The sequence below is a fragment of the Lacerta agilis genome, chromosome 15 (genome assembly GCF_009819535.1).
Source record: "Lacerta agilis isolate rLacAgi1 chromosome 15, rLacAgi1.pri, whole genome shotgun sequence".
NCBI classification, from domain to species: domain Eukaryota; kingdom Metazoa; phylum Chordata; class Lepidosauria; order Squamata; family Lacertidae; genus Lacerta; species Lacerta agilis.
The window spans coordinates 13,837,690-13,852,038 of NC_046326.1; the positions used below are offsets into that span (position 1 = coordinate 13,837,690).

General features: G+C 41.9%; 1 protein-coding gene across 2 annotated transcripts in view; it reads right to left on the reverse strand.

The window, feature by feature from the left end:
- The window catches only part of KIRREL3 (kirre like nephrin family adhesion molecule 3), a 761,063-nt gene that overhangs the window by 630,081 nt on the left and 116,633 nt on the right, over positions 1-14,349 (reverse strand). The window contains exon 3 of one of the 2 annotated variants that reach the window (XM_033171779.1): positions 545-585. The exons of the other annotated variant lie outside the window; for it this stretch is intronic. Within the exon in view, the coding sequence (XP_033027670.1) occupies positions 545-585 (41 nt within the window). The remainder of the gene's footprint in view (positions 1-544; positions 586-14,349) is intronic. 2 annotated transcript variants of the gene reach the window in all.

Genomic DNA, 14,349 nt, shown 5'->3' on the forward strand with positions numbered 1-14,349 from the left:
CTCTTCTTCACCCAAAACACCATGCAAACAAATCCTTCCTGCAAGCTCAGCATTTGTCTTCAGATGACCTGCTGGAGGCAGGCAATTCCGTGTATCAGTTGCACTATAGCACTGACAGTACAGCTCATCAATATTTGCAGAAGGGTGTCAGCCTTTCTATTAGGCTGAATTTGGAGTTAGTCACCCATCCATTGCAATGCATTCTCAACTCCTGAGCACAAAGCAGCCTCCCCAAAAGCTTTGAATACGTGTAATTATTTCCCCAACCCTCCTTATAATTATGCACTTAGAAAATTAAGGCTCAAAAGTTGCGTCAATGAGTAAGTGCATTCCAAAAAACAGTAAAATTAATAAATTCCCTCTGAATCCATAATAGATACATCTTTGTTCAGCCGCAGAACTTTGATATAAATTGTAGCTTTTTAGGACTGGCTGTCAAAAGCACAACATATATCATCCAGGAGTGGGTAAGGAGTTCAAAAGTACATATAATAATATAATTAAGATAGCTTGACAAGAATGTATTTTAAAAAGTATAAAATACCTGCAGGTATAATAGCTCCATAAAGTCTGTCAGATTTACTTCTGCTGCGAAGAAATTTAAAATGTTTTACTTTAATGCAATGCAAATTAAGACAAGGATATTCACATAACACAACCGTTTTAGAGTGAGGAGGGGGGCAAGGTTGGGACTGGCAAAGTGAGTAAAAAGAATAAAGAGTCAAGTACAGGCCAAACAAGACATTAAACTTTCCAGGTGAGCTGCCTACTAGATCAAACAAACAGATTTCCAGGCAAGCCGGGATTGTTTATTGAACGCACAGATTCCAAATGTGTTTCTTTCTGGACTGCTGCAGAAAAGGTAACAACCATATACTTTTTATTGCAAATTAACGTAACTGCCTCTATTCTTTCTCGCACACTCAAAAAGCTCCTGATACGAAACTTAAATGAGAGCAATTTTTTAGGTAATTACCAGTGCATTTTTTTTACAAGGTACTAAAAAAAGAGTGGTTCTGGGTGGGCAGATGGATGGAAGCAAAGGGAAGCACAGAATGCAAAAAAGAAGAGGGTTTGCGAAGACTCCTTGAATCATGGTGCAGCTTGCATTTTGTATGCTGAATGGGCCTCATCCTGATCCTGATAACCAGATGCAACTTTTATTTCTGAAACAGGGGCAAGGAAACTGTGTCCAACCAGCTGGGTACACCATTCCTTGAAGACTTGGGGCCAAATTGCACATTGTGCTGATTATGTAGCTGGGCTTTAAATTGCAGGCATTAATATTTTATTAACTATTTCTTGATTTCCAGTAATATATTACAATTCAAAAAAGAAAGCATATCATACAAGGCTTTTTTATTTTTATTTTTAAATTAAACTACCAGAATTGGTGTTTGTGTGTCCAAATCAGGACCCTAGCATGTTTGTTAGGTGTTTTTTTTTTAACTTTTTATCCCCCTACTGTGGTTCTGATCCTAATCGGGGGCCTTACACTTGCAATTTTCACTGAGGGGAAAAAATCACATTCACTTCAATTGGAGCATTGGAATTGGGTTATTTGAACTGGGAACTTAGCATGTGAGGACTCCATACCCCACTTGCTAGGGTATCAATCACAACTGGGCCAGCTAAATTAGCAATTTTCTAAAAAAATAAAAAAAATCTCCTACAATTGCAGGAAATGATACCTAGCTAACATAACATTTAGTTTGGTTCTTAAGATAATGGTTTGGAAGAACGAGGTGAGATGGCATTTTATCCCCTCTTCCATGAACAGGAGCACCTACATTTCTCACACACTTAGAAGTTCTATACCAAGGATAATTGTTCTAAGATTATAGGCTTATACCTACAAATAATGCCTATAAATAACACTAACCCTGTATGATTACATGGATCTCTCCTACTGAATTGAGATAATGGTTGTTAAGTGCTTTTACCGCTAGCACTCCAATGGTTGGCCTCAGTTGCCTTGTTTTTATTCCTTCCCCATTCTTTTCCTTCAACTTTGTTGTTTTTAATCCTGAGGTCTAGAAACGTGTTTCAAAACAAACACAAAACAGAGTCCAAGTTCCCCAGAGCTGACAAACAGGTAACAGATGTAATGTAGGCCAGTATAATTATCTCCATACTGTATTTCAGATGAGGTTACTGGAGGCAAAGAAAAATAATAAGAACTGCCTGGGTCAAGTGTGGGTAACCTTTGGCCCTCCACATGTTTCTGGACTGCAACTCTCATCAGCCCCTGCAAATGTGACCAATGGCCAGGAATGATGTGAGTTGTAGTTCAGCAACAGCTAGAAGACTAAAGGTTCCCCACACCTGGCCCCGGATAAGACCACATCCTAAATTAATGGTAGAGTGAAGTTGAACTAGGGAACTTCCTAGCTCACATTAGTGACCACCAGCACCAGCACTGTAGCCGGCTTGAATAGGCAACTCTTGGCAAACTGAAGGGTCTCCAAAACAACAATAGTCACCATTTCCGCTCAGATACATTCAGAAGCCCCATGAATCTCCCATATGGCGCCCAAACAGACCTTAGCATTACAGCTGCTTGAGGAATTAGTTATTTGCACATTCCAGTACAAACAGACCCAATCCACACTTCTCACGCTAATGGGTGGATCAGAATATAGCCAGCCTTTGGAATTCAATCTCCTCTAAATTCTGGGATATGGTTATTGGTTCAAAAATGCATTTAGAAATGAGTACATTAAAAGAGGCACTCAGAAATGCATATTTTTTTGAAAAAATACATTTTAATATATATATTTAAATACAAATTTAAATGCTGTTTCACACAGAAACAGGTTGAAATGAGCTTAGGCATGTACACAAGAGAAAGTGACCAGAAATACACAGATTCATCCATTTATCTCTCTCTAATGGGCATTTAAGGTTTGCATGCAAAATCATGTTCCTTTCTTCTCAACGTTTTATTTAACACAGCATGTGAGGGTTTCCCATTTCCTCAGTTTTTGCCAAGTTTGAGGAGACAGGCAGGGGACGTCTGCATCCCCACAACAGGTGTTACCAAACAAAAACGAGGCACTCTTTAGTCAACAGGAAACAAAGATGTTTGCAGTCCACCGGGAAGAGCAGTGGGGTGAAAATAATGTTGCTTCCCAAATACAGTGCCATATGGATACGCAACAACCGTAAACCTTACTAGTCCTGCTCTAGCATATGAAACGTCCTCTGTTCACCGACAAACAAAGCTCGGAGCAGATAAACAAAGTGGCCTTTGACAGATGGACTTTGCAAAAAATACTGGTGTAGGGTGTGGCCTATGCAATGTCAGATCCCCCAGGAACAAAAACACATAGACTGCAGGACTACTTCTCGGCTTCTTATATTCCCAAGTCAGAACACTGGCCCATCCAGGTCAAAACTGTCTGAACCAACTTTTCCCAACCTGGTGCCCTCCAGATGTTTTGGAATTCAACTTCTATAAGCCCCAGCCAGTATAGCCAGTGGTCAAGGATGTTGGTAGCTGAAGTTTAGCAACATCTGGTGGGCATCAGGTTGGGGAAATCCAATCCAAGCTAACTGGTGCAAGTCTTTCCCATCCCTACTTGGAGATGCCAAGGTTTGATGCTGGGACCATTTGCATGCCAAATTTGTGCTCTATCGTGAAGTGACTGCTCTTTCCTCTCATCTTTCTTGAGACCAGAGCAAAGCTACTCAAGGTGACCTCTCTCTCTCTCTCTCTCTCTCTCTCTCTCGTAATTAAGAAGCTACTGATGTCAATAATTTAGCATCACCAGCCTAGTAATATACTATTTGCATTCAGGGCACTTTTCTTACAAAATCTCTATCCCAAACCATTTTCTTCTAAAAACAACAACCCCCCCTCCCCTATGAGATGGCTACAGCTTTAAAACAAACAAACAAACACGTTTTCCTTGTTTTCAGCTTTTATTGGCAATCCATTCTCATTAAGCTCAACACATTTGTCTTCATAATGTGTACATCACAATTACAATATCAAAGGGTTTGTATCAACATAATAAACATGATCTATAGGACAACACAAAGAGAAGGCATAATCATGGACCACCATTGTTAATTGGGAGAGTGGGAGGTGGCAGTATCATTATTTCAAAGGGGGAATGGAGCATGCAGTGCCTTATTTTGGAGGCTCTGTTACTTTTAAGACAAATACCAAAATTAGAGAATTAGGTACAGCCCTAACTCCCCACCCCATCAGCAACTAGCTATCATGTGATAGGTGCATTGAGGGCCATATTAAAAGCTGTCTTTTGCCTCTGCTGTAATAAATAACTTGTAGTAATCTTTTAATGAAGTTCAGATTATGAGTCAAGCTTGGGAGAAAACATGGGGTGGAGGGAGAGAAATAGACCTCAGTTCGGGTTATGTTTAAGGATCATGGAGATGTGGAAAATCAGTGCCTCCAAAATCAGTGGTGCCAGTGTGAACGGAACATTGGAGGGGGCCGCTTTGCCCTGTCCCACTCTCCACTTCTGCTCCCTTGCTGCACCCTGCTCCTTCTGAGCTGGGGGTTGGGCCAGCATGTGCTCAGGCAGGCACAGTGAGCACAGATGGTTGGTGGCCACTTTGCCTGCCTCTCTCTCCCTCCCTCCCTTGGTCAGCTGCCTCCCCCCAGAATATCACCAGCTTCTCTTAGACCCGCTGGTCAGACACACTCATTGGTGCTCAGGCTGCCACTGTGGTAGTTTGGCTGGTGGTCCCTGAAGGGGCTGCTGTCCCTGCCACAGGACAGCGCTGCCTCTGCTAGCTTGCCCACCTGCCTGTGCACTCCTGCTGGGCTGCTCCATGCCAAGCCGCCCAGAGGGAGCAAGGGAGCAAGCAGAGGAAGGAAAAACTGGCAGCCATGTGTGTGGGGGGGGATGGGTAGTCAGGTACATACTGCACACATTTCCAGGCCTGTGGTCACTGTCCTCCACCTTGCTCCTCCTGGAGGCAAGTTGGAATCAGAGGGTAGCAACCAGCTGGGGGCGGGGAAGCAGCAGATCAATCGAGGGAGAGAGGGAGGCAAGAAGGTGGGTGGGTGGTGAGAAATATTGAGGGTGCTGGACCCTCATAAGAGAATTATTGGGGGGGGGCAATGGCCCCTGGCTCCCTAGAGTTGGTGCCTATGAACAAAATGTATATCCCTAACCAATCTGTGGAATATAATCCCTGTCAATATTTGATCGGCACTCACTGCCTGCACTTTCTGAAAAAAGGTGAATACAATTTTGTTCCTACAAGTTTTCCCTGCTTGTTAGATGGGTCTTTACTATGAATGTAATTTTTATTTTAATTTTAGGTTTTTAGTCTTGTTTAAAATTATTTGTTGTTTTTGTGTTTTCAGTTACAGTATCTTATTTGTAAATCACACTTTAATAAATTAATTGTAACAATTTCCAACACCCCAACAAAAGAATTAATTAATTCATTTATTTTTAATATACTTGCATCCTCCTTTTTAGAAATGTGTCTTCAACATAGCAGCTAACAGAGAGTACACAAACCTACAAACAATACAGAAAAAAACTATTTAAACTATTACTTTGTTAAAAAAAAAAAAAAAAACCGAACCAGCACATAAACAACGAACAATCCATCACCATCATATAACAACACAATAAAGCAGTGGTTTCATTATAGTTTGCATTCAGTGTACATTAATCTTGTAAAAAGCTGCAAGGACTTACTCTAGGCCAGCCTTTGCAACCCAAAGTGCCCTCCACAGACATTTTGGACAGCAACCCAAGCTATACTAATGAAGGGGGCCAGCTCTTACATGTGCTTTCATCCCAACTTTACTTGCAAACTTGTCATTGTAAGGGGGGGGAGGGGGGAAGAGCAACTATGAGAGAAGGGCAGAAGTTCAATAAGCCTTTAAAAAAAATCTAGGTGGCATTCATCATTTTGGTTCAGCCCTAATGAAGATATTTGCAGTTAGCATAACTCCCAGTAAAGATAATCATTCTATTTAGAATTTATATACCTGTTTAAGAGCATTCAAAACTCTTCATGTGTGTTATCTCTCAGAAAACATTTACAACAAACCTGTAAGGCAGGGCAGCATTATCAATGCCATCATATAATGATGGGGTGAGACTGACAGATAGATAGATAGATAGAGAGAGAGAGAGTCAGACAGAAGGCAACGGAAGCAAATTCATGATTCAGGTTATATTTGAACCAAGAACTTTCTGGTTCACAGCTGACTTCCCTAGGACCAAATACCTCATTTCATGTGATAGCCCAACAGAAACCCCCCCCCCCTTTCCCTTAGAAAGCTTCTTGGGGAAGTGGACAGTTGGAGCAGAGGAACTGAGGAACTGAGCCATTTCCCTACCAGCCATATAGCTTGGGAATTGCCAGAACTCAGGAGGACAGCACATGCTTTGGCTGTAGAAGGATGCTACTGATTTAAGAATGTATAGACCTCTCTCTCCAAGTAATGAACAAAAGATACAAAAATAGGCAACAAACACATTAAAACCACCATTAAAGACCATATTAGAACAGCATATATCTCCAGCAGGAGTGTTTCCCAGCCCTAAAAAATGACTCCATTTCCCTTAGGGGGGGGGAGTATTTTAAAAAGTCTCTTTAGTGAGGGAATAGGAGAAAAACAAACCAATAGCAAGATGAAAGTATATGAAAAAAATGCATTTTTAAGATACCACACTGCAATTCAGTAATACTTTCAAAGTAACACACATTTAAATGCAAATTTGCTGCCAGAAAAAAAGACTTTAGGTAAGGAGACTTTTTTGTAACAAAAGGAAAAATATAAATCCTATCTGCAGCAATTTGGTAATGGCTTGCTGGGGAGATTGGGTGTCACTGGGGAGATGGGTATAACAAACTTCTAAATGTTGAGCTTAGTGATGTCAGGAGGCACATTTATACCACACTGCTAGATCTGTGGAGACAGTGGAAGGAGGCAGGATATAAATCCGGCTTGGAATAACTACCTGGGACCAGAAGTTATTAATAGCAGGTGTCCCTTTATGATGGGAACAGCACAAAGGCTGAAAAATGTGATTTAGAAAAGGATAGGTATTCAACAATAATGCAACACTGAGAGATGGTGCAGTGGTCAGAGTGTTAGACTAGGACCTGGGAGTCGAAGGTTCAAATTCCTCCTGAGCCATGAAGCTTGATGAGTGCCTTGGGACCAACCACAGTATCTCAGCCTAAAGTGCCTCACAGGGCTGTCAAGAAGATTAAAATAGGAGAAGGGAGAACCATATATGCCACATTTTTAGCTCATTGGATGAAAGGTGGGATAGATAGATAGATAGATAGATAGATAGATAGATAGATAGATAGATAGATAGATAGATAGATAGATAGTTGGTTCTGTGACCAGTTCCTCAAACAGGATCAGTCTGCTCCTTCAAAATTTTGGAAAGGCAGAAAAGGCATCAGCCCAGCAGACAAATCTAGACCTTCTAGACCTTCCAAGTTCAGAGTCTCTGTGCTCTGGGACCTCAGACTTGAAGGTACAGTTTTGATGGTCAGCCACAGACAGAAGGCCAAGCTCCTGGTGTTCCATGTCAGCTCTACCCAACCCAGAGACTTCCAATGATGGTGGCCAATACTGAACACCTTGTTCCCTTCTGTGCTTGCAAAGCAGCCTTTCTCAGCCTTCCAAGTCTTTGTAGGGGTATCATCCTGCATGCAGGACTCACTGTAGGCTTGGCATTCCTTCTCATTCTTTAAACCAGGGACAGGACACCTGTGGCCCTCCAGAGGTTGTTGTACTGCAACTTTTATCAGCCCTAGTCAGTTTGGTCAGTGGTCAGGGATTCTGGTCCATTTGGGGATTAAGCAGGCCACAACTTTATTAATTACAGATGTCGGCAGGTTTTGGTGCAGGTATTGAGTGTGCATAGTGTATCAAACAGCTGATTGATTGTTTGACAGGGCTAACCAAGGTTAAGGATCACCCAATGGTGTACTTCACATCAATGTGACCCCTCCTAGACCACCATTTGGGGAGTGCTATGGCCTAACAGTACCTCCCTGTCCTCCTGTCTGGGTGTTCGGACAGAAGTACCTCACCCTAGATCTTCTCTCCCTCTTTCCATCTCTGCTTAAGCAGTCTGTAATATGTTCACCAGATTAGAACTTGCACAATAAAGGGGTGGGGTGGGGTGAGGGCTTCATATTTGCTGTAGCATTATAGCAGGCTGATCAAATGAGAAACAATTACCTCTCTCGTAAGGAAAGAGAGGCCTGTAATCCTTGTTCAAACTATGAGGAATTGCAGTCAAACTCGCTAATGAATTAATTAACTGTAAAAGAGATATCTTCAAGGGGATATCAATGCAAGAAAAAGAATAGCAACAGGAAAACTAGGAGCCTGGGAAGGACACCACATCTCCCCTATATCGAGTTAACATCCCATTGAAAACATCCCATTGTCTTTGGATCTGGTGTGGTGTAAATGGTTAGTGTTGGACTAAGACATGGGAGATGAGGGTTCTAGTCCCCACTTGACCATGAAGCTCAGTGGGTGGCTTTGGACTAGTCACAGTCACTCAGCCTAAGCTATTGTACAGGGTTGTTGCGAGGGTAAAATGGAGGGGGTGGGAGAACTATGTACACCACCTTGAGCTCCATGAGCACCTTGGCAGAAAGGTGGGATATTTATTATTATTATTATTATTATTATTATTATTATTATTATTATTATTATTATTATTATTATTATTATTCACTATAAGTATGACCCACTGAAGCTGCTGGGCAAGGATTCACTCGAACCAGAAACAAAGAAGGACAAAATCTATTGTGTGTGCTCAATAGCTCCCCGACTTTCAAAAATAGGATGAGAATTGCCAGAAAGTGTTCAAGCACTACACATGATTTCACCCTATCTCTAGCTCTCTCCTTTTTATCATTGGCCACAGGACTTAGGGATTTACTCTGTTGCAGATGTGCAAAGGTATAAATACCAGATCTAATTTCAATGGAGCTGTATATAGGGCACAAGCCTATAATCATAACAAACATACAGATGTCGAACACAGATGTTCTTGTGCCCAAGCCTGGGCACATCCTGTTAACATATTTGTTGAGGCTAGTTGTTAAAGCTGAGTTAATGCCAATCTTCTTAGAAGATTAATAATATACTAACATTGCATTACTAAACCATTAAACACACTTGAAAATGCACACCACTCGGTTCATCTTTAATACATCTTACCAAAGGCACTGGCTGAACAAGGTCAGAGTTACTTATTGTGCCCCTCCCGTTCCACTAACACTTCCATGCATGCAGTTAAATCGCAGTCAGCTCTAATCTCCACTACTACTGTCAACGTCTGTGCAGAGGGCATTGTCAGGCTCACTCTCTTCTGGACAGGGAGCCCAGTCAAGAGATGTTGCATGAAAACAAGAGTTAGCACCTAGGATAAACTGAAGAATGTGGTTATACACCAGATGTGATTTGGTTGCATCCATCATTTCAAGGAAGCAGCTGAAGTTGCTATATTAGCTGCTTTATTGCTAGCAATTCTCTCCCGGCTTGCTTGTAATTCCTTAGAACTAGGAAAAGTAAATATCTCACTTATTTTTACAGAAGCTACCCCTCCACCCCACCCAGTGCAAAACTCCCAATCTTCTCTGCTGTAATTTCTTCTATTTTTTCCACTGTTTTCTTTTTGCATATTTTTTATTCTGGTATTTATAATCTAATATCTTAAAATTCCTTTTATTTTTCCATTCTTTTTAGCTCTATCACGAGACTTGTCTTACTCTGATAGGAGTTCGGGCTTTTCGATATATCTTCCTATATATTCCCTAAAGGTCATCCATTCTTTTTCAATTTTATCTTTTGAGACCCCTCCAATCCTCCCTGCTGTTCTTGTCAAATTATAATATTCTGTTAATTTGGTAAGCCAATCTATTTTTGTTGGAATCACACAGCTTTTCCAATTCTTTGCAACAAGTATCCTTGCGGTCACTGTTGCATGTAGATAAAGCACTTTATTCACTTCTTTTAGATTCCCTGGAGTAATGCCCAGTAGAAAGCCCTCTGGGGTATCTCAACATTTTCTTCATTTCGTTATAAACTATCTCCCAGAATGGTTTAATAGCCGGGCAGCTCCACCAAATGTGGAATAGAGTGCCTATTGTTGAGTTGCATCTCCAGCATATATTACTGCAGCTCTTGTTCATTTTTGCTATTCTGTTTGGTGTTAAGTACCACCTGTGTTGGACTTTTAGGAAATTTTCTTTTAATTTGTAGCATGTTATTAATTTCATACTCTTCTGCCATAAATTTCCCCATTGCTTTCACTAAACTATGGTTCATCGTGAATCTAAACAGGCTGGATAAACATCTCTAGTTAGCACAATACAATGAGTAACTGATTGATAGAGCATTAATGCAGGGGTAGCCAATGTGACGCCCTACAAATTTTGCTGAACTGCAGCTCTCATCATCCCTGACAATTGGTCATGCTGCCCAGGGCTGATGGAAGTCAGAGTTCAACAACATTTGCAGGAAGGCTTATCTAGTTCTCCAAACCTCCTGCATTGAAGCAGGAGTCTCTCTTCCCCCACCACCCTACAAATCAACCTCCACAACCCTGCACAATATTTGGGCTGTGGAATCAAAGCAGACCTCTGGCTGTCTCCAGAAGCAGCTCTGTCTCTTTTCTGGAAAGGGTTTGGTCCTGGTAGCAGTCTGCAGTGAAACTTGGTGACATACTTAACAAAGATCCCTTGTCCAAACAAATAGTCTCCTTCTGTGATTTTCTTTGACTACACAAGTGTGTTCCCTCTCATTCCCATCTCACAATATTTCATTGCTATAGGAAGGCCTATTGAATGAACATGAATGAGATGGTTGTTGTTTTTTACTCCTTCATGCTTGGCTCTTGTAGAAAGGAAAATAAAATCCCATTTGGAATTACTTCTATTCTTCTAGACAATACCTCTCCCATCGCCACAGGAGTAGAGTCCTTTAGAAAGAGCAGGGGAGAGGAAGAGCCAATATATTGGCGAGGTGCTTCAGCAAGACTCGCTTTATTGTAAAATGTCATTGTGAAAAGCACTGAAATAAATATAAGAGCAGAGAGGGCCTCTTCTGCTAATGTAGAAAGCTAAGTAACAACAATAATGCTATTTGTCCCCGTTGTCAAAAGAAAGTTGTGCTTGATAGCTTAGCCAATATAACACACAGCATATTTACTCTAAGCATTAAATAACTATTATGCAAAGAAGTGCTCCACCGTAATGTCTACGAATATTTATGGAAAGCTAAATTACATTGCCAGGTTTATTTTAGTCCAATGTAGTCCCATGGGGGGGGGAGAGAGAGTATTTTGCATCTTTATAAGTAAACTTGGAAAGAGAGGGGAGTGAGGTAGAGAGAGCCTTTGCAGAGTGGCATGCACATTATACCTGGATAAATCACGGCACAATTACACAGTAAACTTTTCTTAGATGAGGCAGCAATGTGATGGCATGTAATTACTTCCCCCCTTTCCCCTTCTTGGTTCTGCATCATGTGTTTATCAAAATGTTAATGGAAGCATAATAACAGGCTGGATGTTTGTGCCAAAAAAATGTCAAAGCCTTCTAGCTGCCACTCACACATATGAAGAAGAAAAAAAATCACAATTGAGCAAAAAGGGATTGATGGGCCCATTGACAGCAAGTGCTCAGCTAACTGACACACTTGCTATTTCCCTCTACCCCAGCACCTTCCTTATGCAATGCATCTAATAGGAGGAGAAGCAGAGATCTTATTAATACAAATGGAGTGGACCTGCCTATGTATGGAAAAGGAGCCAGCAGCATTTATGGTATGCAGGAATTAGAACTGGGAGCATTCTAATGGGCTTTACTGTTCTTATTTTCAGCTGCAACATTACACTCTGTGTGGGCTGTGTGAGTGAAGCCTTCTCAAGCATTCAGCCCAAACATGGAGGGGTGGAACGTATTCAGGAGGCCAAGTGGCATGCGCATTGGTCCCCAATGTCCCTGTGCATGTTGGGATTTGGAGGGCCCTTCAACAATCCTCCAGAGGTGCCTCCTCTATCAGAGATTCCACCTCCTCACTCCAGCAGGTCGAGAGGGCTCTTGTCCATGGGTCTCCTCCTATGAAGTGGGCCAAGGCAGATGCTCAACCATGATACCCCTTGATGCTGATGCTGCCCCACATTGCCATTCTTGACCACTCAGTGTGGAAAGGTCAGGGTTGGAGCAGGTATTCTTGGTGGAGACATTGTGGGCAGAATAGGTACACATATCCACACTCCCCTACCCATTCTTTGCCCTTGCATGTAAGGCTCAGTGCCTGAAGAGGGGTACTCTGATTAATGAATCAAAGCACTTGAACCACACAGGAACCACAGAGGGCTACTGCTATTAATGAACTGAAGTGTTGGATCACATAGATTGTTGGTGACTGCCCTTGGATTCAAGGGAGTTGATGTAAGGAGCCTGCAGGCATAGGTACAATCATTCAGAAGAATGAAGATTGATTGAGTCACATTTGCATGGAAGAGTGAAAAATTCACCATGAAGTTCCAAACAGATTGCATTTATAGCCTACTGCCAGGGTTTTGCTTCATTAGAGTCACAACTTTGCAGCATATGCCAGAAGAAGAGGTATGGCATAGCATTGCTTTCTGCTTTAGACAGATGTGGCCTCTACTAGCAAGAGAACATAGAACACTGCACAGAACAGCACATCCAAAAGGCCCGTGTTGTACAGAGTGTGGCTCATCATTAATTGATGTTTTGAGGATTCAAAGCTGACACAGAGTTAATGGAAAAGTTCTATCCATGAAGAAAAAGAAGAAATAACAGTGTAGTCTCTCTTGTGGGAGCTAAATCACAGAAGCCCATTTTGCTAAACCTATAGCCTTTAGCCAGGGCAGGTTTTTTCATTTATACTACTACTGTCTAGTTACAGGTGGCAAGATTTAGTCCTGATCCATGCCCTATGTTTTGCAGATGTGGCCAGATGCAATCAGGAAGTTTATGTCAAGCAGAACCTCTCCCAGCCAAACCTACAGTATCTCATTCTTCCCCTGGTGCATACAACATTTCTCCAAGAAGTCAGGATACAGCCACACACAGAAAGAGCAGACTGCTGGATGTTCTTAGGTGAGTTAATAAGGACCTCCACTACTTCCTTGGCACAACTGGAATACAACAGGACAGCTGTGGTAGTGTGTTGATAGAGGAAAATAAGGTACTGCTAGCTCTGTATAGGAGATGCTCCTTGTTCTGCTGTTCATATCCATATAGAGAAAAAGAAAGTGTCCATGTTCTGTCGGGTAATTTGATCTAATAACACACACACACACACACACACACTGGACATATATACTGACAATTAGAAATCCAGAGAGGAAGGGGCATGATAGCATTCTCACTAACACTTGGCAGATGTTACAGAAGCTTGGAGCGATGTTACCACTTAGTAGATGGGTAGGGGCAACCAATTGCATTTGAGACAGTGGGCACATTTGGGATTTTCATAGAATCATAGAACTGTAGAATTGGAAGGGATCTTGAGGGTCATCTAGTCCACCGCTGCAATGCAACTAAATCTAAACTAAAGCATCCATGAGTTTCTTGTAACTTAAAGCCATTGGTTCGGGTCTTACCCTCTGCAGCAGGAGGAAACAAGCTTACTCCATCTTTAGATACAGGTGACAACCATTTTGCATGGGAATTCTCTCCCCCCCTCTGTTATGCCCCCATTCTTCCCTCTTCCGGGTTCAATAAGGACCCACATGTTGGTGATCATGCATCATTTGGACGTGTCTAAAATGGTTGCTGGCTGTATTGGAAGATGGCTACCATATCCTCTCTCAGTCTCCTCTTACCCAGGCTAACAATACCCAGCTCCTTCAACCATTCATCATAAGGCTTGGTTTCCAGATCCTTTACCACATTGGTTGCCCTCCTCTGCACACATTCCAGTTTGTCAATATCCTTCTTAAATAGTGGCACCTAGAAGTGGACACAATACTCCTGGTGTAGTCTGACTAAGGCAGAATAGAGCAGTACCATTACTTCCCTAGATCTGGACACTATACTTCTGTTGATGCAGCCTACAATGGCATTAGCATGTTGACTCATGTTAAGCTTGTGGTCTACTATGATCCCTAGATTCTTTTCACATGTACTACTGGTAATCCTGGTATCCTCCATCTTACAGCTGGTTATTCCTGCCTAAGTGCAGAACCTGTGTAAATTCATTTTGTTAGTTTTGGCTCAGTTCTCCAATCTGTTAAGGTCATCTTGAATTCTGACTCTGTCTTCTGCAGCATTAGCTACCCCTGCCAGTTTGGTGTCATCTGCAAATTTGATGTGCATCCATTCAAT